The 22,235-nt window shown below is 36.2% G+C and overlaps 1 protein-coding gene across 7 annotated transcripts in view; it reads right to left on the reverse strand.

Annotated features, from left to right (window-relative positions):
* The window catches only part of LOC149576807 (calcineurin B-like protein 7), a 257,938-nt gene that overhangs the window by 64,344 nt on the left and 171,359 nt on the right, over positions 1-22,235 (reverse strand). For all 7 annotated transcript variants that reach the window (XM_089820112.1, XM_089820081.1, XM_089820117.1 and 4 more), the window contains 2 exons: positions 14,382-14,490; positions 14,102-14,154 (listed from right to left, as the gene is read on the reverse strand). In XM_089820112.1, the coding sequence (XP_089676238.1) occupies positions 14,102-14,154; positions 14,382-14,490 (162 nt within the window). The remainder of the gene's footprint in view (positions 1-14,101; positions 14,155-14,381; positions 14,491-22,235) is intronic.

Raw genomic sequence — 22,235 nt, forward strand, 5'->3', positions numbered from 1 at the left:
TAGATTCTATGATGCAAAAATTGGCAAATGATGTGCTTTCTTTGAAAAAGCAAATATCTCAAAATTCATTCAAAACTCCATACAAGGATATTCCACGAAGGTCATTTCCTAATGCTACACATAACTACACAGCTCAGAATCAAGTAAAGCTTCCCCCCCCCTTCGAAGAGGCTTGAACTCGAAGCTCCACCAAGCAATTAAGCTACGGGATACTTTGTGAATGAACAATATGGATCTTTACCAAATGACTATCAGGAAGAAGATATTGTTGTTTCGTATAATGATGATGATGCAACAGGTGACTCTAACATTGGGTATGTCTTCTATGAAGATCAGGATCCTGAAGATAGTTTTGGTCATGCATATGCATTTATGGCGCATTCTTAGACACTACTAGCTAGACAACAATAGGAAGCTGTGAAAGCAAAAATGGATGTGCAAGCACCCATTACCCTTGCTAAAAGAGGAACACCTTTGCCCACTCTTTGATGATTGAGATTTGAGTACCCTTCTACATTAAGAGGGAGTATGACACTTCTTCAAAGGCAACACAGGAGCTTAGAAGATTGATACTCAGAAGGAGTCTAGAAATGCATGTGTGTGACTACATGACTTTGATGGGCCTATTCTTGTGTGCATCATGAGGAAATATTGACTTATCACTGGACCTGGCTTCCCAGGATCATTGTTCAGAGGGAGAATTTTGAGGTGCAATCCTTTGTAATGATATCTTCCCTATAAGGGAGAAGTTCCAAGTGAAATTCCTTGTAATGCACTCTTCTCTGTGAGAGAGAAGTTGAGGTGAAAGTCCTTGTTCCACCCTCTGACTTGGTTCATGGTGGTTACTATTTTGCATATGTGGATTATTTCATGAAAGGTGACGATCTTTCATTGATCTATTTTCAGAGGATTTCTATTGTAAGGTGACGATCTTATCAATAGCTTGACTTGTTATCATGACAGACTACATTAAGTTGTTGTCCCAAAGTCTTGGTAGTCATGATAATGAACGAATCATGATTAGGCTTCAATTGTTGTCCCAGAGTGTTGGAGATCATGATACAGACCATGACATTGTGATTTCTTGTTATCTAATAGATTACATTAAGTTGTCCTGAAGTGTCGAAAATCAAACAACTCATATCCTTCTAGGATATAATATATTCTTTTGGCAGGCATCAAGTATTATTTTTGATGTTGGTGCACATACCAAAAGAATACAAGTATGATGAATATTATATGATTAATATTTCTTGTTGAAGCATACTTCGGATGATATTAAAAGATAACATCCAAGTTGATGGATATATGTTGATATCCTTAAATGCTTGAGAGCATAATGTGTTCTACAAATCCTCTCTAGCTATGGCAAAGTGTTAAGGTTGTAGCCTGAGTCAGATTGATTCGATCTGAGATACATTATTTTTATTGGTAAATCATGATTTCTTATATATGCCTATTCATGTTGAATAATATGTATACATATTATTACTTTTGTTAATATATTATTATTAAATTAATTGATGATTAAACCATAGAGACATGTCTCCTCTCATATTTATATGAGATTTATATTTGCATTTGGAATACACCAATATCATGGAAGTGTTATTACATTTGCAGAAACGATCCTTAAAACATTAACATATTTGAGGGGAAATCATATCTGAAAGGAAGTTGTTGCATGCCGTGTCTCTCCCATTTAATTTCTGTAAGTCATCCCGATAGATGCAACCTTGTTGATCTTTCTGTGTGAAGTGATCATGAGTGGTCTACACCCTTGAGGTGATTGGATATATGTTACTGTATCAGTTGCTTGGATTATGCTTATGGCTGATTTATGAGATTATGATGTGTTAGATGGTTTGACTGAGGTTTGTGCCAGTGGTTATCAGGATCCATGTGGTATCATGATGTTGTTTTGTGATTACCCTGAGATGTGTGCAGAGATTGCATTGTGCACTATTACCCGCTACATTGGACTAGGTTCTTCTAGCAGTGGTTAGTCATGTTTATGACTGTGTTCTCTTATGTTTTTTAAGTACCTTTTCATGTTTAAAAAACCATTATTAAATGCTTAGATAATTAGAAATGAATTGTCCTTGTTGGATTCATTGGTTATGTGCTATGGATATTTACCTTGTTATATTTTGATCCGAGAGATACTTATTACTCATGTTATTATTACATGTTGAGATGACCTGAGGGTCGGATATTATATCATAGAAGTTAGATTACTATGTTGCTCAGTTGATCATATATACATGATGATGTCATTTTGAGATGATAGTACATTTTATGATGATGTCTGGTTATCTGGTATTTGGACATATCTCTAATTTCATTATATGTGGATTTAATACTATGGTTATTTACTTCATTCTTCTCTCATTATGCTTTATGCGAGCATGAGTGATGTGTTGGTAAAGAAATTGTTCACTTCAATTAACTCTTTGAATGCCTAATATTTCTGAAAAATTATTGATTACAATAGTTGGGAAATTGTAGTTAAATGACTAATTTCCCTCTGAATTTAAAGGTACAACTCCCTTATGGTTGTGACTTGCAATGAATTTGTTTGTTCTTAGTTTTAAGATGGGATTTGTTCTTGACCAGAGAACAAGAGAAGAAGACCAAGTCAGGCCTAGACAGGAACTAACTCAGGCAAGAATTTGGGTTGGGAAACTAACCAAATCTGTGAATCCATATATCCTATGAATCTACAAACTTAGTAATGCAATAATGAATCATATTAGAAAGGCCAAGATGCTTGAAAATGATTTTAACTTCTAAACGGAAAGAAACTAATTTAAGAAAAGACTGAAAAGGCCTCTTTTTACTTCAGACAATACTATGATTATCTTCAGTTTATTGCATTAAAATAGGGGAACAAAGCTCTGTTCATTCACCAATTTAATCCAACTTCAAGAGACAATTAAACTAAAACATGCAACGGGATAGTAAATAATTGACACAAAACAGATTCAATTTGTCTCTGCAACTTGAAGTATTTCGCTCCAAAAATTAGCTAACCTTTTCATTAATCTTTCGATTGGGTACATATAAGATTTCAAGATGACCGTTACAAGATGGAACTAAACCAGTTCATCTCCTCAAAAGTGACAAGTGGCCAGAAGCCAATTTTCGATTACAATTTCACATCAAAATACAAAAGGGCAGAAAAAAGATCACTTTGCCTTCTTTCCCTTTTCTGACTTTGCCTTATAGGCCTTGGCAGCAACAATGATCGGAATAAGATCTTCATGTCTGTGAACATGAACATTGGTGTATCTCAAGAGCCACTTGGAGTGTTCTTTGGCTAAGTCTTTAATTGCATTCAACCGCTCTTGTGTTCCCTCTATTGCCACATGTATACACCCATTGAGTCATTGGAGATCCGACATTCTATTCTGATGATTAGCAGATTTCTTTGTTAGATTGTCCAAATAACTAGAGAAATTCTTTTGCATGACAGCAACTCCTACTACTCCTTTCCCTTGTCCACTGGTTTGGGAGTCAGTGTGTAGGCCTTTTAGTAACTCATAGTTCTTGTCTTGTTCCTCCTTAACTTTGCTCACTGTTTCTTTTAATCCTATTATGAGGTTTTCACACCATCACCCCAAAATTTTTGGGGTCCTCCTTTTCAGGCAAGCCTTGGCAATTTTCGCAGATTTTTGGAATTTTTCAGTTCCTTTAGCGAATTTGGAATGGTCCAGAGGTTTTCGATTTGACGATTTTGCATCTTGGACACCTTCAGACTAGGAGGGGATTTGATTTGGTTTATTTTTCACCCGGTGCGAAACTTGATTTTTTGGAACATGTAATTTTATCCTTAGACCAAACAAAATTCAAAAACAACATTTTTCGATGGTTAAAACGAATACTTGGTAGGATAAAATTGCAGCTTTTTGCACTTAGATGGACTTTTTGAAAATTTGAAATAATTGTATAAGCTTAAACATTTTCAAAGTGAAATTTGTTAGATTTAGTTGTTTTGAAAAATCTTGAATTTTTTTTGGTGAAAAGAAAATTTTTGATAGTGAAATTAAAATTGGAGTTTGAATTTCGAGTGCAAGGAAAAGGATTTGTTTAGTTAAAAAATCGAAATTGTATTTGCAAAATTAAAATTAGATTAAATTGCAAAATTTCGTTAATTTGGCTGAAATTTAGCCCAGAGGATTTTAGAAAAATTGGTAATTTGGAATTGAAAATTGATTTTTTGGCTTGCTAAATTCGATTTTAATGATATTTTAATTGCCGAAATGTTATTAAATGAAAATTTTGACATCTCTTAGGCTTACCTTGTTTCTATTTTGCAATTTTTGATCAAAATTGGCAATTAAATGGGCTAATTTCACTATAGGCTAAGTAATTTAATGTTGCATTTAAATCTGGGTGATTACTTAAGGAACTAATTTAATTTTGTTTTCCCTTTAGGCAGGTCGGTCCACTTGGAGAAGCAAAAAGTGTGGTATAAGAGGGGCTTCCCCTCCTCTTATTTTCTCATTCCTTTTTCCTCCTCCTTGGATGTGTGATTTTCTTCTAGAGGCGAATTTCAAACTTGGGCAATTTTTCTTGGAGCAGATTTTTCCCTTTTTCTTTGGCGGCATTTTTTTTCATTCTTGTTTGAGCGAATTTCGGCCCTAGGGTGATTTTTTGGAGCAAATCTGATTTTTTCTAGCTTGGGGAATTTTTTTGAAGTCTGATTTCTCCATCTTTGGCTACGATTTCTCCTTCTAGATTTAGGCGATTTCAATTGGTGAAGAGGACAATGTGATTTAAGGTCTGATTTTTGGCAAGTGTGGGCAATTTCAAGGAAGTCTAAATTCTGATTTTTGCTAGGGCATCATTATTTGCAAGGAGGATTGAAATTTTCGAGATCTAATTCGAACTTGAAGAGGGCCCAGTTATTGGTAAAGGCAGATTTAAAGTAAAAATTTATTTAATTTTAGAGGTGAAGATTGCTTTTAAAGGCGGATTGTATTCTTTGTTCTTGGGCATGATGAGGGCAATTAGATGGAGAAGCCTTGATATTCCCGATCAACTAGAAGATGATGAAAATGTGCTAAGAAAAGATTATGATATAGTGGATGGATGGAGTTGAGTCCAATGGATTGGAATGATCGTCAAGATCCTTCCTTAGAGGCAATTACAAGAATAGTTGATCTACACATCGAGTCGTGGTACAATGAGAAGTTAAGGCAATTACAAAGTCGAAAGGTACACCTTACTTATGAGAAAATGAAACTAGAGGAAGGTCCAATGGAGTCAGTCAGACAAAAAGGTGGCGGCAGTAGCCAGTAACCAAGAGTAGTTAAGATCAAGAAGAGAAGCTTGGAGGTTGAGAAAAGTAAAGAACATTAGGAGCTTCCAACAAAGAGACGGAATGCAGCACCGTCAAGGGAGAGCATAAGTGAGGCTAGAGACCAAAGGGATGATTCAAGTGGACAAGACAAGAACGTCAATGAGACAAAATTTAGATTAAGATTGGATGAGTTGGGAAAAATTGCCATCATGAGAAGACATTGCAAGCAGCGAGCAACACGATGAATTCAGCCGAGCTCAAGATGAAGCACACACTTTGCCCTTCCCATGAAAGAAGTCAACAACAGGCTAACCAAGTTCATTGCTTTGGCTAAGAAGATGAAAGGAAAGGGTAAAATTATATTAGAATATCATCTGATATAAGCCCAAGTGGAAATTTCTCCTTCTTGAGTAGGATAGGTGTCTGATTCTGATTGGCTACCATTTTGGTGCCTTCTCATTGGTTGCCACTTTTCCTTTTTTTCATTGGTCCATTGATGAGGTGGCGTCTTCTCACTGGCCGATGGGGTGGCAACCCTAATTAGGGTTTTTAGGATCTAATTTGGATCATTGATTTTGCCTCTTAATCTCTACCGTTGGTTGTAGTTTTGGCCTCTATATAAGGCCATTTGCTCTCATCTATAGATTATACCAAAATTGCTTCTCTTTATCATTGTTGTGACTTGCATGGTGATTAAGAACATTTGGTGTTATTGCATGGTTTCTACTTCCAATAGTTAAAGTTAAATTCTTTTGAAGTTGTTAAAGTAGATTTTATTTCAAGAAAGTTAGAGTAGATGGATAGTTGTATGGTGATATTAGTGGATGTTTGATAGGAATCTATAAACTAGGCCACTAGCATCCTAGCAACTTGTTAGGAAGCCTTGCGTGGTAATCTAGTCTTTTTCCTTCAAATCATTGCGTCTATGGATGTAGAGCCGCTGGTAAGTTTTCATCAGATTCGATCCCCATCCATTTGCTAATCTTTCCATTCATAGGAGTAGGAGTAGAGTAGCAAGTAGTTTAGTAATTGGAGTTCATTCTAAGAAAGTTGAAAAAGGAGAAACACCATTGGCAAACACACCCCCATCATCGTCACCATCAACATCATTTGGCACTCATTTATTTTACAAAGATAGATTCATCACCATCACACCAAAAGTCCAAGTTATCCTTGAATGAACAACGTAAGGCCACCTACGTGATTAACCAGCAAATCACATTAATATAACTGAGTTAGTATCCACAATTGTAAGGAACATTGGAGTTATTCTCATGTCTTCATGAGTATTTACTTTTCAAGAGAGGGATTGAGTGTCTGATATTCCATATCAGGTATTCAATCGCTATATTTTATGTAGTGGTACAAAACTGAATCAACAAATCCTTCCTCTACCGCCGAAATCATTTCAGCTTTGAATTGCAAGCTTTGTTGCCATTCAAACAAGGGCTCATCTCCTTTTGGTAGAATCTTTGCTTCCACTACTTCTTTAGTCTTCATTTGGATGACCATATTCAAGAGGGAGATGAAATCTTCACTCTTTGCTATTTCTGTTAACCGAGTAGATTTGACACTCTGTGGTGATATACTTTATCACACTCCCAATTTGGAGGACATCTCTAGCATACCCATTGGGGTCGAACATAGGCCTCGAGACTTCATACATATCTAGCTTTTACTTCTTTTTGAACATCTTCATCATGTTCTTGGCATCTGGACGGGTGTCACAACAAAAAGCTCCTACTTTCATAGGGAATTCATATCCCTTGTTCTTCAGGCTTCCACTTAGGACGTTCACTTGCAAAGCTTGTCAGATAATCTCGGTTAACACTATTATATCGCTCAGATATCTTGGCAACTTTGGGGGAAAACCATCAAAAGCTACAAGATGTAAATAAGAAAAGGATGAGAACTAAATAAAATAGCAGCCGAATTGACTAATGGCAGCCATGGCTTCAAGAGAGAATCTACTTTCTGGGCATCCTTATAGTTCCTTGCAAATTCTCATGGTAAAAGCGCCATTCACCTTTACATAATCTGCATAGCTATTCTACAATTGGAGACATGGATAAAACTCATAGGATTTAACATCATCAAGGAATTTTTCTAATCTTGGAACATCAGGCCATAATTGCAAAGAAGCCAACATGTAAATCAAGAATGAAGACATGTAGAATTAATTGTAAAACTTGGCTGCCTGGAGGGCATTGGAAAGAATCTCACTTACCTCTAGAGCCTAATCAATATACTGTGTATCGGAGCATATAACTTGAACCAAAAAGAAATATTGATCAAAAAAATTTAGGGCTTCTACTTCACCTCTCAATCTATGTAGAAGAACCAGAATATTAATTATCTCTAGTTTGAGATTGGTCCCGAACAAAGTTTTGGGGACTTTTCTCTTGTCACTTCGTAGCGTCTTGAACCAAGTTCACATAATCTCCTTCCTCCAAATCATCTTCTTCACTGAGAATTTTGAGACAGCCCCACCAACAATTAAGTCAGAGAACTCTCGCTCTAGAACACAAAGACAATTTACCACCATCTGCCTATCAATTGAAATCAACACAATGTCATCCTATAGAACTATTTGCTTGGTTTCCAAATTGTAATGATGAATACATTCATAAATGAGTTCTGGGGCTTGGATTACAACCAGAAAACCAACGGCTTCCACTAAACCACATCCCCAAAGCTTCTCGATGATAGGATGAATTCATTCAGATTGTATCCTCTTTTGGAAATCTACCATATCATAGAAACGGAGCAATGTGTCTATGAAGTTCTGTAATTGAGACTTGATTCCAGTCAAACCATCAAAACCCGCGAACTTGGTGGCCAAAGCTTATAAATCAAAAAAGTGAATAAGACAACAAACACAACAATCACTGGCTTTCAAAAAGCTTATGCATATTGATAGAGTGAGAAATCAAGGAAACAAGGTAACTCCTTTAACTTCTTGAATATTTTATATAAGGATTTCGATTCATCCGTTATACTTCAAAATTCGCGCCACACGAGTGAATTTTAAGGAAATACTCATTAGAGAGTAAATGCAAAGGCTTAATAGGCATTTAAAAGTCTTTTCACTATTTTGTTGAGCATAATGGTAACTTTCTGTGAATCCATTATTTACTCTTCTGTTTTCTTTTTAAGTTTCAAAAAGTTGCCATTGGAGTACTCCATTGATGAAAGTCCACTAAGCGAGATTTTGAATGTATCTTCTTTCCACAATGGCTCGATTCATTCTAATATCATTTAGTCATACACTAAATCCAATACGGGGGCCAAATCTACTCGTTTACTTGATTTTTCTTGTATAATCGGAAAATTGCCTACATGGGTTTGAAACCCATCGAGAAGGCAATTTCCATTTCTCCACCAAAGCTCCTTTATTGGTTGAATCTTTGACAATTGTATTTCTAGCTGTTAAGGATGTTTAGTTAAGGTGTATGGGTCCGCTTGGGTGTCACTTAACATCTTGTCTTTCACCTTTACCTCTTCTGTGGAAAATCGTCTTCATGAGTTGGAAAGCCGCTAAGGAGAACACAATTTCAAGTTTTCTGCCAAGGCTTAATATTTGAGTGATAATGAATCCAAATCATGTTTAGGAGTCTCATCTTAGACTCAAACATCAATTTACTTCAAAATGTACCTTCTCTAAATCTTTTAAGAAAATCATGCCTCCAAATGAACCTTTGCGAAAACTTGCCTTCATAGGTTGGAAACCCACCAAGGAGAAGGCGAGATGAGATTTTCCGCCAATGCTTATTTCTTCAACCATTAATATGTCATGAACAAATAGTGAACAGGCTCTATCTGTAATGAGTGAAATTTGATCTCTATCAATTTGGATAATTACAAGATAAAAACAACCACCCACTCAGTTTTGGAGAAAGAGAAGGCGTATTGGGAAAATCCGATAGAGATCGCCTAGCCTTTAGGAATCTAGACCTAGACTCAAACATTTTGGGAAAGGGATTGACCTTATCTAAAACATGGAACTCACTTTTGCCAATAGATTAGAAAACAAAAGTGGGGCAACATGATGTAAATGGATTATTTCAGTATAATTGAATAAATGGTTAAATTAGGTATTTAATGCATTTATTGCTTTAGCTATGTTATCATATGCAATTGCACTTGATCATGTGTTTTAGTATGCATGATTTATATCCCTGGTAGTGGCACATGGAGATAGTGATTTAGTTCATATTTTACCAATGTCGTCCCTGTATAGTCAACGTATCTTAATTAAATCTTAAATTAAACCTTCTGGTGATTTAATAAATCCGGACTCATTTTCATTATGTGATTAGACCAGTGAACGTGTATGTGCGTTTAGACTTTCGCATTATCGCGAAGTTGTTAAGGCTTTCTATGATTTTGGTTTAAAGGTTTTTGGGTTTTATTTTAATTAATTTTAATTTCTGGTAGCTTTGCCATAGATGAATTCCAATTACTTGGATTAGCCTGGTTTCATTTGGGTTGATTTGGGGTCTAACTAGGTTACCTAGTTATTTACCCTAATTGATTATTCACTCCAAAAGTGAATAAGTATCCAAAGAGGAATTTTACTCTTCGCTTCTCACTTTTGAATTAGAAAGTTTGAGAGTAAAACCCGAAATCCACTTCATGAGGAATTACTGTTTTGTTCGTTGTGGGAGCTACAGGCATGGGATTGTCGCAAGATTGGTCTCATTGGATCTAGCTTGGGGAGACCTTGGATTGTCATGATTTCGGCTACTTCTACAAGATTATTATAATATGGTTCAGATTCCCATTTTTCCCTTTCGGTTGCGAGGTAGGGCTCTCCCGTTTTATTGTTTCAGCTCTGTTTCTACTTCTATTTTTGGTAGTCATTTGTTACGAGGCTGAGAACTAGTGTTCCCCTCTGTTTCTGTATGCTAGCTCTACCCAATTGAGCGAATATGAGTATTTCCCTGATTTTTGGGATGAGGGTTTGGGGTTTTGCACCATTATGTTGGTCGTTTTTGCATACAAACTCCAAACCCAAATTTTATTTGATATTTGTGGCTTTTGTGCCCTAAGACCAAATGGGTTTTAATTTTGAAGTTTTTGAGTTTTGAGATTTTTACCTCAATTTGTGTGCCACCCAGTTTTCTCGAATTTTTTTGGCATGATGTTGGTCGTGGACTTAGACTATCCATAGGATGTCAGTCAGGCCACTGTTGCACTTTTATGTTGCATTGGGATGCGTGTTGCATCCTTACTCTTGACTCTATGTTCGATTGAGTGATTTTATATCTGATGTTATTGTTTTGATCAAACCCTTGTTATTATCATGGACGTTAGGATTAATGTAGAATCCATACAAATTGAAGCCGGTTGAGTGAGTTCATGGTGTGTGGTTTTGTTGTATCATTGGAATTCGTGTAGAATCCACTTCCGAATTGAGGCCGATTGAGTGAGTTCATGATTTATGGTTTTATTGTTCTTTGGGATTCGTGTAGAATCCATCCTCCCAAGCCTATTTTTGGTTGAGTGTTATTTTTCTTGTGTTCGCATCCAATCCTTGTGATATGATCTTCGTGATGGTGGTGCGCCACACACAAGCACGTGTACGTGCATTTGTCAAGTGACTTGCAAGGCCTAATCTCTTGTGGTATTTTCGAGAGTTATGATCATTTGGGGTTGGGTTAGGAATATGCATGCCTAGAGGAACTCATCGTTGGATGAGTACGAGTAGGGTAGGGTAGCATATGGAGGGGGCTTCTATTTCCGCAATTCGGTGACTATTTCCCAAGGGTTGGCGTGCAAAAGTTTCAAGTGATAACTAAATAAAACACTAGGTGGCAATAGAACATAAGATAATAAAATGTGTGAGCACCCAATTAAGTTTGAGGGCACAATGCAAGAGCCTTCCATTGGGGAGTTGAGCCGCATGATCTGAGTTTGGGCTTTCCAATGCCAAGCAACTCTCCATGATGTCAGCCCCTACATAGTAACCCATTGATTGTCTAACCAGGACCTATAGTACTTGCATTGTCTCATGATCTTGGTTTAAATCATCATTACTGTCTAGCGTGAGTGTTAACCATGGATGTTTGTTTTTTGTGTGTTGTGGTTGGATCAATATCTCCATCAACATGGTGGGAGTGGACCTATGGGTTTCACGTGGTTGGGAGGCATAGCTACCTTTACCACTACTGCGGACCGGTGTACAAAGACAGTCTATTGTCCCAATGCGACCTTTGCTAGTTGTTTTCACTTGATACTTCGAGTTCCGAAGTATGCTTTCTTGTGATTTATGTTTTCATTGAAATGCTTGGATACCATGTTTAGATGATGTTAGTTTATTCGATACATTCCCTTATTATAATGTTTAGCATATGATTAGATGATGTTATTTGCTTAGAGTATCTATTGCTTATTGGATTAGCATGTTAGATTTTCTATTCTTATGATGTTATTACGCTTTAGTAGTGGCATCCTCATAAGTCAGCTCCAACTATCTAGTTGGCAGTTTAGGATGTTATGCGCGGGGATGGCTAGGACCTTCGAGGTCTCATGATGCTATTATGGTTGGGAGGAACCACACACTTAGTTTTGTTGTTTCAGTACATTGTGATGTTGCTTTCAGTTCATTTCCTTCACTGCTATGTTTAGATGGTTAGATTCAGTTTCCGTCTTTTTGTTTTTGCATTTGAGTGTCCAAGCTTTGACTTGTGGATCCAGTACTCCTCGGTGTGGAGTTTATAACTCTCTTTGTACTTTTCTAAATGTTCGTTGGAGCGTTCTTGCATTTCTTGGGCGATAGTGTTCCAGCATTGGGCAATACTTATAAAGTATCGCACGCCCATAGGTGTAATGTCCCCATTTTAGCAATTGACCACGTGTGTGTGCGTTAGCCTTGTTCTACATGGTCCCGAGGGCTAACGAAGGGTTTAATGGGATCTTGGAGTGTTTTGGCCTAGTCATTTCCAGTTTGGGCCAAAACGAAGTTGATTTACTCAGTTTCAGGCATACTTACTATTTTTAGTAAGTTGGTAAGACACAGTGCAGGTCAATTTTGGTGATTGGATTTGATACTCCTCAGTGAGAGCTTTCCGATGAGCTATCACTCGCATTATTTGGAGTCCAATTGCTAATACATTTTAATGCCTGAAGTTTTATTAAAGTAACATCTAATTTAATTGTAAAATATTAAAGTGTTACTTTAATATTTATTTTATGGGGATGTGTACCCAAGGGAGACATAAGGGATATTTTAATATATGTTTTATATAATACACATCTTTTATCCCACATTGCCCATATGAGTTGAGCAGACCCTTGGAAATAGAATAAAAGAAAGCATTTGTGGCTTCATTAGGGAGGTTGAATATGATAAGAAATTGGTGTGTGAGTTGCAGCTCCGTTCTTGGCATTTGAGGACGTCTATCCTCTCTTATAACATTCTAGACGTCATTCCCTTGGGGTTTGGCCTTTGGAATGCTTTGTTATTGGCTTCATTATCAGGCAATTTAGTTGCATTTCCAGCTACAGGCAGATTTGGTATTTTGCTCATATCTTCTTCACTACTTTTCTTACGCTTATGCCGCTTTGAGGGAATGATATTACGAAGGTAGTGGACTGATTGAAGGACAAAGCACTATAGCAACAAGTTCGAAAGCATGGGCTGGAATATTATGTCAATACTGCTGAAGTAATTTGTGAGTTGATAAATTTGCCATGTATTTGGTTTTATGAATTCTGAAAATAACATTTTGTTAGTAGGAATTCATTTCCACTTTGCATATTATTGTAGTTTCTTTCTTGTTTATGTTGTATGATACCAATTCCATGCACAAAACACAACAAACAAATAAACGTTTGATTTCTGGAGTTATAAGGGGTTTAAAACATTAAACGGAGAAATAAGAGGTTGAATGCAAACTATTTGACAAAATTCCTTTCAGCAAATTGGTTTAGTTTTTTGGGACATCCAAGGGTGCCCATTACAATAGGAGTATCGTGTGATACTGGAAAGTATCACATAGCTTAAGGAGAAATGTCGTGCGATACTAGAAAGTATCACATGCCCTATAAGAAACCATCGTACAATACTTATAAAGTGTTGCACGACCTTAGGAGAACTAGCGCCCGTTGATCTTTGGGAAAACCTGTTTGTGCGAACAGCGGACACTTTTTGGTTTGTCTAGAATTTTTCAAGAGGTGTTTTGATTACCCTCTATGGTGTTCTGGCATCTCTTGGAATTGGATTTTGAATTTGGAATGTTTCAGATTTGAAATCATTTGCGTTCTTCCGTGGTTTGTCATTTTTGGTCAGTAGTGGTGTTTGGAGATCCATTGGCGTTTGGATATTTGTTTAGTCTTCCATTGTGATCTTTGTGAGCCTTGTATGTTGATTGTTGTGTGCATCCATATATATATATATATAGCTTGGCTTATATTTATTCTTGTTCCAAGGATCTCTTGGCGGGCCATTACATTGCATCATAAACTATTATTTTCTAGCTTTTTAATTTGAATTATAAGCATATGTTTGGAATTTGAAAGCATTCAAATTCAAAGCAAGCACATAAACATTCAGAAATCAGAAATTGAAGATTACATGGCAACTGCTTGGCAAAATGTCAAAAGGCCAGAATTGAGTTTTAGAGTTAGAAACAGCTGGGGTTCTTACAGTCTTACTATAATCCTATTGAATCACACCTTTTAAAAATAAAATTAGTAGAACACTTCCTCTTAACTTGATAAGCACCTAGCAAAATGAACTGTTAATTTTTGAAGTTTATAAATGATCCTGTATCAAAAATAATAGATACATACTTCTTCACGTTCAATATAGCCTGTCTGCCTCAAATCATAAATTCTGAAAGCAACTGCAAGACAAAATCCAACAAAAACTACATAGTCAATTTTCGTATCAAAACTGCTGCTACTTTTTTTAACTATGCTTTAAAATATGAATGGTTAGATTACTGTGCACGACTGAAACGATTTTTTTACCTATGCTTTAAAATACAAATGGTTAGATTACTGTGCACATGACTGAAAGGAAATAAGACATATAATATCAATCAACTCAAAAGATAAACCATTTGCTTACAATCAATCTTCTCAGCTTGGGGTGCATATGGATGGAAGACATTAAGAGAGTGCACAAACTCCACAAATTCAATGACTCCATTACGTTTTACATCAAATAGATCAAAAACCTATCAAATAAGACACAGAACATAAGGCCATGAGAGATGTAGTAAATCTGTAATAGAGAGTTCTATAGTAAGCACAGCCTATGAAGTAAACACTGTGGAAATCAGAACTGCCCTAGAACAAAAACCTATCAAATAAGACACAGAACATAAGGCCATGAGAGATGTAGTAAATCTGTAATAGAGAGTTCTATAGTAAGCACAGCCTATGAAGTAAACACTGTGGAAATCAGAACTGCCCTAGAATATAACTCCTCAAGAAAAGGCAAGCTCATTGGTTCATTGGCTGAGTTCGACCAATTACGCCCCTAATACAGAAAGGATAAATTGTCACAGCATTCTAACATAAAATACACCATATCTTATACATAGATAAACTCAGAGAAGACAGGACTAAATAGAAAAGTAGAATACAGAATACATCATAAATGTCTGCATGTATTATAAATTTAAAAGAGTGTGGTAAGAACATCTTTGAATAGTCATTATAGTCAAACTATCAAAATTTCTTGTCCCCCAAGCTGCAGTGTAGAAAATTAAAAACAATGTTTAATGTCCATCATGATAGTCCTTATATCATTTACCGCATATGCATGTTGAGTCTATTTTGTGCAGCTAAAACTAATTTTTCTTTCCTCTTATTTCATGACCCTTAACGGTTTTTACCTGTTACATCCATTTGTGGCCAACAATTGACGTTCTAAATCTTTAAATTGGGGAATCTGAATTCAGTTTATGTAAATCCCTTATGGCAGATGAGTGCTGCAGCACAAGAAAAATATAGCTTGTCTATATTTAAAGAATAAAAGAAACCATGTTAATTTTCTTTGAATGATAAAATTAAGTGAATGGAGTTGGAATGTACCTCCCATAACAACAGCAAGAGGGGAGAACAATGATCACAATTGAAAGAAACAAGAGTTTGTAAACCAGAATTTAGAATTACAATAAAGTGGGCAAAACCTAAACATGTCAGAAAACATTCTCATGCAACAAAAAAAACACATACTCACATGAAAGTAAGGCCTATTGCTAGAGAAAATAAAGCTGGGGGAGATCATGGCAAATAGTGAAAGCTGGTACTCATTTTTATCTAAATCGAAATAAATAGAGGGTTGGCATTACAGTCAAACGCATAGAGGAACTTCCTAAACTGAGCGGGTCACGCAAGAGAATCCTTGGGATTAGAAAGAACACTTTCTATATACTCTCTTTACATTGATGATCACTGATCTTCAAGAAGAGAAGGAAGCTGATAAGGTGTTTGTATAAACTCCTTGAATGTGGATGACAAGGGTAGCTGACCCTGCCAAAGCACAGTTGAGACATCACGTTAATGCATGAATTAATATGATTTTAACTCAACATTGCAAGTTTTTCAGCCCCACTTGAATGGATCCAAGTTGAAATCCACAAATGGGCATCTTGAGGTACCATCCTAGGTGCATCCTAAATGCCTATGGCATTCTTTGGTCACCCGCACAATGCTTCAGGCAAACCTTAGACACCTAGGTGAACCCTCATGGTATCAAGACCAATACATCATTTTTTTGCTTTAATTTTTCAAAAGCATTTTTAAAGCCAAAAACCCATAAAATATCAAAAATCTAACCCTAAATTAAAAAATGATAAACAAACTAATAAGATAAGATAAGATAATGGTATTAATGTCCAACAAGAGACCAAACAAGGGTCTAAGGGATTCGAAGATACAACGAGGGTGAACAACAACCCAACAAGAGCATCAAACAGTAACTAAGAGAAAAACAACTCGAAAGCAAAGAAAGAGAGCAACTACAGACGAGAGGACTAACTATGCTTTCTCGGTAAAAAGAAATCTAGCATCAAAGCATAAGGCCCAGGGCAATTAAGGGTCCTGGTTCATCTCTGAGTAAAACTAGAGGTAGGGTGTTGTTGTCTGGTGAATCCATGATGAGGTCTAACAAATCTAGTGTGCCCAGAGACAAATGTATCAAGCGGCTGCCTCATGCCCCTAGAGGGAGACATGGGTGGGAAAAAGGTGATGAGCTGATCTAAGCCCTGGCTCTGGGGGAATATACATTGTAGAGTGAGATCACGGAGTCGTGAAATCTCCTAGAGGTATAACACAAGACACCACTGATTGGAATAACTGAAAAAGGCCGAAAGGGATCTGCAATCTCGAAATAGGCAATGGAACCTTCCTCTGATCTCGTAATAAATAGGGCACCAGAAGATGAAATGGATCTCACTTTCTATCTAGGACAAAGTATATAGATAGCAAACCCAATTGTCCTTGATCAAATGATAATTCGTCAAGCAACGAAACCAATAGGAACCGACTCAGAAAGACCCTAAAGAAATGCAAAGGGCATGGCTCCAACGTTAGCTCAAATAGAAGGGATGCATAATAATCTCGGCGAGCATCTCCAGAAAGTGCACATAGTAAAAGGCCATCCACAGTCGCAGACCTCCCAGAGGGTTAATCCAGGTCATGGTGATGTACCGTCTATATATGTCCAACCTAACGCTCCCATTCAACTCATGTGAAGAGGGCAATAGATGAACAAGGGCATCCAAGGAGAATTGGTAAGGTGGGAGATGATCAATGTCAATCTCGATCAAGCTTAGTAGGGTAGTGTCCTGGGTGTACCAACAACAAGTTCTAGTCCTCAAAGCGGAGCTAGCAGCAATATGCAAGCTAGGAGTATCTATGACAACCATCTGCAGAGTTCGCAAAGCCCCTAAGGCAATGAATAAACCAAATCAAATCAAATATAGTGCTAGGTCTGAAAGGGTGAGCTCCAAGCTCAGCCAAGATGATGCTATATGGAGTGTGCCAGCGACATTTGATAATCTAGTGGAGGAGAAGGGTCTGAACCCACTCAATTGATGCCCAATCTAAATCAAGAAGAGATGCAGCCCAAACAATAGAGCCATATAAAACAGTAGGTCTAACCAATGAATTCAAGAGGGATATCTTGGACTTAGTATCCTAAAAGAGATGTCGGAAACACTACCTCTCTAGAAGGGTGAGGGAACCCATCCCCTTAGCAACTTTGGGTAGGTGGGTGGGTCTCATGCTAAAATGAGGGAGGGAAAACTTGAAGAAAAAATAAAATAAAAGCAACCTACAAATAGAAACAATCCTGCCTATCACTCCAGAGCCCGATCTTCTAAAACTCATTGTTTGTTTGTCGTCATCAAGGAGGTTGCTTTTCCAAGGATTTTTAAGTCATCTTTGATAAGTGTTACAAGGACCAAAAAAGCATCAATGATATTCGTCATCCCAAGTAAGTTATTTTTATGATATTTGTAGGTTTTCTTTTCTTGATTTTCTTTCAAGATTCCTTTCTTTTTTTGGAGGGTTTTATGGCTACATTCCAAATTGCTATTCAAATTTAAATGTTTCATAGGCCAATATGTTTGCTTTTCAATATTTTCCACGTTAATGTAGCCTAGGATTACCAGTTTGCAATTTTCTTAATATTTATTTAATTTAAAACATGCATGTATCCATATAGTTTACAACGGCTACTAGTTCTGGGTTAGTGGGCCCAAATATGGACAAGCCTTTTAGAATTGACTAGGGATTACCTCTTTGGTGAATTGTCACAACAGTTAAGCATCTTCCCAAAGGTAGGGTTATCTTTGGTGTTGTAGTCAATGCCATAACGAGTATAAGAGCCCTTCTACTCTAGTGAGTGTTCATCTATGTTCAATGATCAAGGAATCAAAACTTAACTGGGGCCAAACAAATACCAATTGCCAAATGAGAGAATTCTCATCCATCAAAGCACAAGAAGTACAAAGTGCAAACAAGAGAGCAAGATCAAAAACTATTCTTTAGCTAACAAAGGGTCACATAAGCCAATTTCTAGGCCAACTTCCACTTCTCCAATTGTGGCCACTGCACATCCTTTCGTGGTGACATCAATAGCCATTTGTTTCTTACAAAGAAGACACATTTGAAAATGCTTTTAAAAATTTAAAGAGGGGCATGTAGATAACTCACCGCACATTGTCTTTATTGCTATTGGTTGAACACTCTAAAGTTATAAAAGTTCTTAGTATGGAAAGGCGTGCACCACATTATCGTTAGGAGATTCATAGTCCAAAATGGGAGTTTTCATTTTTATATGGATAGAAAGATTCCAAAAACAAGTCGTCAATTAATATCATCACAATGTTCTCTAAAAAGGTGATATTTTTAAGACAGTTGATAATGAAAGGCCATTAAAGGATGCAAACTTCATTCTAATCATCCTCATATAGATAATTGAGATGGTGGCTACTTAAAACATTATCCAAGTCATAATGGACACATTAAAAGTTAGAAAAAAGGTTTATTGGTAGGAAAAATAGATGGACAAATTTTGTAGACACCATGTGTCATCCACTCACTCAAATTGATGATGGGAAATATTGGAATGCAAATATTAGTGTATCAAAAAAAAAAAACTGGGGCAAAGAAGATTCAAATGTTTCTAACAAATCATGATATGTCACAATCTATTTTCTAGTCCTCCGAGTTAAAGTTGTTGAAGGTACCTAAGAGATTTCAATATTTAATTTTTTTATATACATGCTTGCTATAAAAATTTAATTATATCTGCTAGTTTTTCTTTCATTTTTTTTACGTCATATTATGCTGCTAAGACTTCATACACTGCAAAGACCCCACTCAATCGCCTATTGGATCTCACACATATGATGCAACTAATGCCAAACATTTTGTATTGCTTTTACCAGTTTATATTGCAGCTCACAGGCTACATTTGAAACAAACAAGATTAATATATAGTGTAATAAGCTGCCAAGAATAATGAGCTTCATATAAACAAGAACACCAGCTACTATTGATTATTTTTTGGCCCCCATTGAGCCCATCACAAGTAACCAATCTGAGATGTTTTCAGTGGGCTGAAATTTTTTACAGTTGGTTAACACATCATGTAGTTTGTGGTTAACCTTCACGTTATCCCCATTTCGTTATTTTGCAGGGGATCAAAATGGCAGCTCGCAAAATGGCGAATCCTTTTGCCATTTTGCAGTTTCTAGTGGATCAAAAAAAATTGAACAAAGGCAAAGAAGATTCAAATGTTTCTAACAAATCATGATATGTCACAATCTATTTCTAGTCCTCTGAGTTGAAATTGTTGAAGATAACTCGATGAGATTTAACTCTATGAAATTTCAATATTTAGTTTTTTATATACATGCTAGCTATAAAAATCTAATTATATTTGCTACTCTCTTTCAATTATTTTACATCATATTATGCTCGTAGGACTTCATACACTGCAAAGACTGTACTCATTCTTCAACCAGATCCCATACACATGATGCAACTAAGGCCAAAGATTTTATATTGCTTTTTTCAGAAGAACATCTAGCACTAGTTTTTATTGCAGCTCATAGGCTACATTTGAAGCAGACAGGATTAATATACAACATAATAAGTCACTAATAGTAATGAGCTTCATATACACAAGATCACTAGCTACTATTGGCTATTTTTTGACCCCATCCAGCCCATCATACGTAACCAACCTGAGATGTTTTCAATGGGTTGAAATTTGTTACAATGGGGTAACACGTCGTGTTGTTTGTAGCTAACCTTCGCATTATCCCCATTTCGCTATTTCACAGGGGATCAAAATGGCAACTTGCAAAATAGTGAAACCTTTTGCCATTTCACAATTTTACCAACCTTCTAAGTGCTATTTGTTACGAAGTCATGCCAATTGTACGATCAAGAACTTTTTGGTCCACAGTTGTGTTTTATTCTTGCATTGAACAATTTTAGTGCTGCATCTGGGCCGTCTGTTTTAACTAGAATTTTCTTCATCGACGGCTCACATTTTTACTAGTGGCCTAAATCTTTTTCCGTGTGTGGCGGTGTTACTTTCAAATGGGTTTACATATTGTGTTAGCCATCCTGACTGTTTTTTGATAGCAACATGATATGACTGTTTGCGGCTGTGACATGTTTCTAGAGCTGGTTAATGCAAAGCAACTTCGATTTCTCTAAAATCACAAGACCAGTGCACTCCATGCTTCTTTATTGATTTGTAGAGATACTTTAATCCCTTATCATCTAATGCTTGCATTAATTTGGCTCTTTTCTTGTCACTAGTATGGATCAAGTAACATACAAAATAAGATTTCATTCTGATATTCATTTATTGTTGTCCTCTGTAATCTCCATTGCGGTAGGCCTTTGAACTTCAAAGTTGTATTCAGAGTTATGTTAGCTCTATAAGAGAAATCTTACTTTTTACCTTATCTTACTGTAACAAGCTCCAATTGTGTCTCAAACCTCAAAGAAAGCATGGACAAATGAATTAGAATTTAATTTTTGAATCATGGGTCTTTTATTATGCCATGGTCAATTTTTTTGTGAAAAACTTGCCAAAATTTTGACAAGCTTTTTTGTCAAGTTAATAGCGTAAATACTCACCAAGCATAAAAAGTCATTAAATTTTAACTGCTCGGGGAGTATTTCATCTATGATTGCAACTACAATAAAAACAGGAAACATATAAGTACTTCAATGCAGTCTCAAACAAGCACTCTTTATTTCAAACATCGTTTGTGCTGGTGAATGCAATTGTAATGTGTGCTCATGAAATGCATGTCCATAAAGAGCCTTGTAAGTAAATTTCTTCGGGATATAGAATGTTGAGTGCACATTTAGATCTGTAAGAATATAATAATTATTCACTACTCAGCTAGTATTTCATCTATGATTGCAACTATCATAAAAACAAGAAAAGTATAAGTGCTTCAAAGCATTCTCAAACAAGCACTCTTTATTTCAAACATCCTTTGTGTTAATAAATGAGATTGTAATGCATGTGCATAAAGAGCTCGTAATAAATTTATTCAAGATATAGAATGATGTATGCACATTTAGATTTGTAAGAATATAATAATTATTCTAAACAAGGTGTAGTTCCTTTTTTACTTTAAATTTCATCACTCTCATTCAAGATCTTTGAGAATCTTTTGTCCACCATGGTTCATAACTTCATAGACTTGGACTCCAAGAGTACTTAAAAATCCAAAAATTCAACTTGGCAAATACTCTACAAAAAAATGGCAAAAACTTCACAACTTAGAAAGCACTTAAAATTAAAATTTCTTAAACATACTTTTTTTTTTTTTGCAAAATTGGCTTACAAAATGTATCATTGACACAATCAAGGATAGAGAATCTACAAAGGAAATGTTCAACCTTGCAGCAAGAATGTGTAACAGCGAAAATGTCCAAACAAACTAGCAAGAATTGAACACAATTGGAAGAAACATCACTCGACTATCATCAAGTTGGCCTGTAAATGCAGATATTACATAACCATTGTCAATAAACAACTGCCACAGATTCACTCCCTCAAATTATGCAATTAAAAAGAAACTAGTTATCCCCATTGCTTCTCTAAATCTATTCCAACCTCCTCATCTTCTAGCATGGTTGCCACACTTTGCGGTACCTTCCATTTCCTAAACAAGAACTATTACCTCACATATATACAAGATCATTAGCCAAAAGTTGGCTAATCCGATCATTAATTTACAAAATAAAATGTATTATAAATAGATAGGTTAGGACTCAAATCATAAGAACAACCCCAACTGAATACATTATGTCCTGCAAACATACAAGAGGGTCAATCAAATGTATTACAACATAGAACAACCCATCAATTCGTATCGTATGATGAGAATCTTCATTACAAGCCGCAACTCGCCAACCTAACTGTTAG

Source organism: Cupressus sempervirens, chromosome 1, assembly GCF_028749045.1.
Source record: "Cupressus sempervirens isolate cs-2001-9-10 chromosome 1, ASM2874904v1, whole genome shotgun sequence".
Lineage (NCBI taxonomy): Eukaryota > Viridiplantae > Streptophyta > Pinopsida > Cupressales > Cupressaceae > Cupressus > Cupressus sempervirens.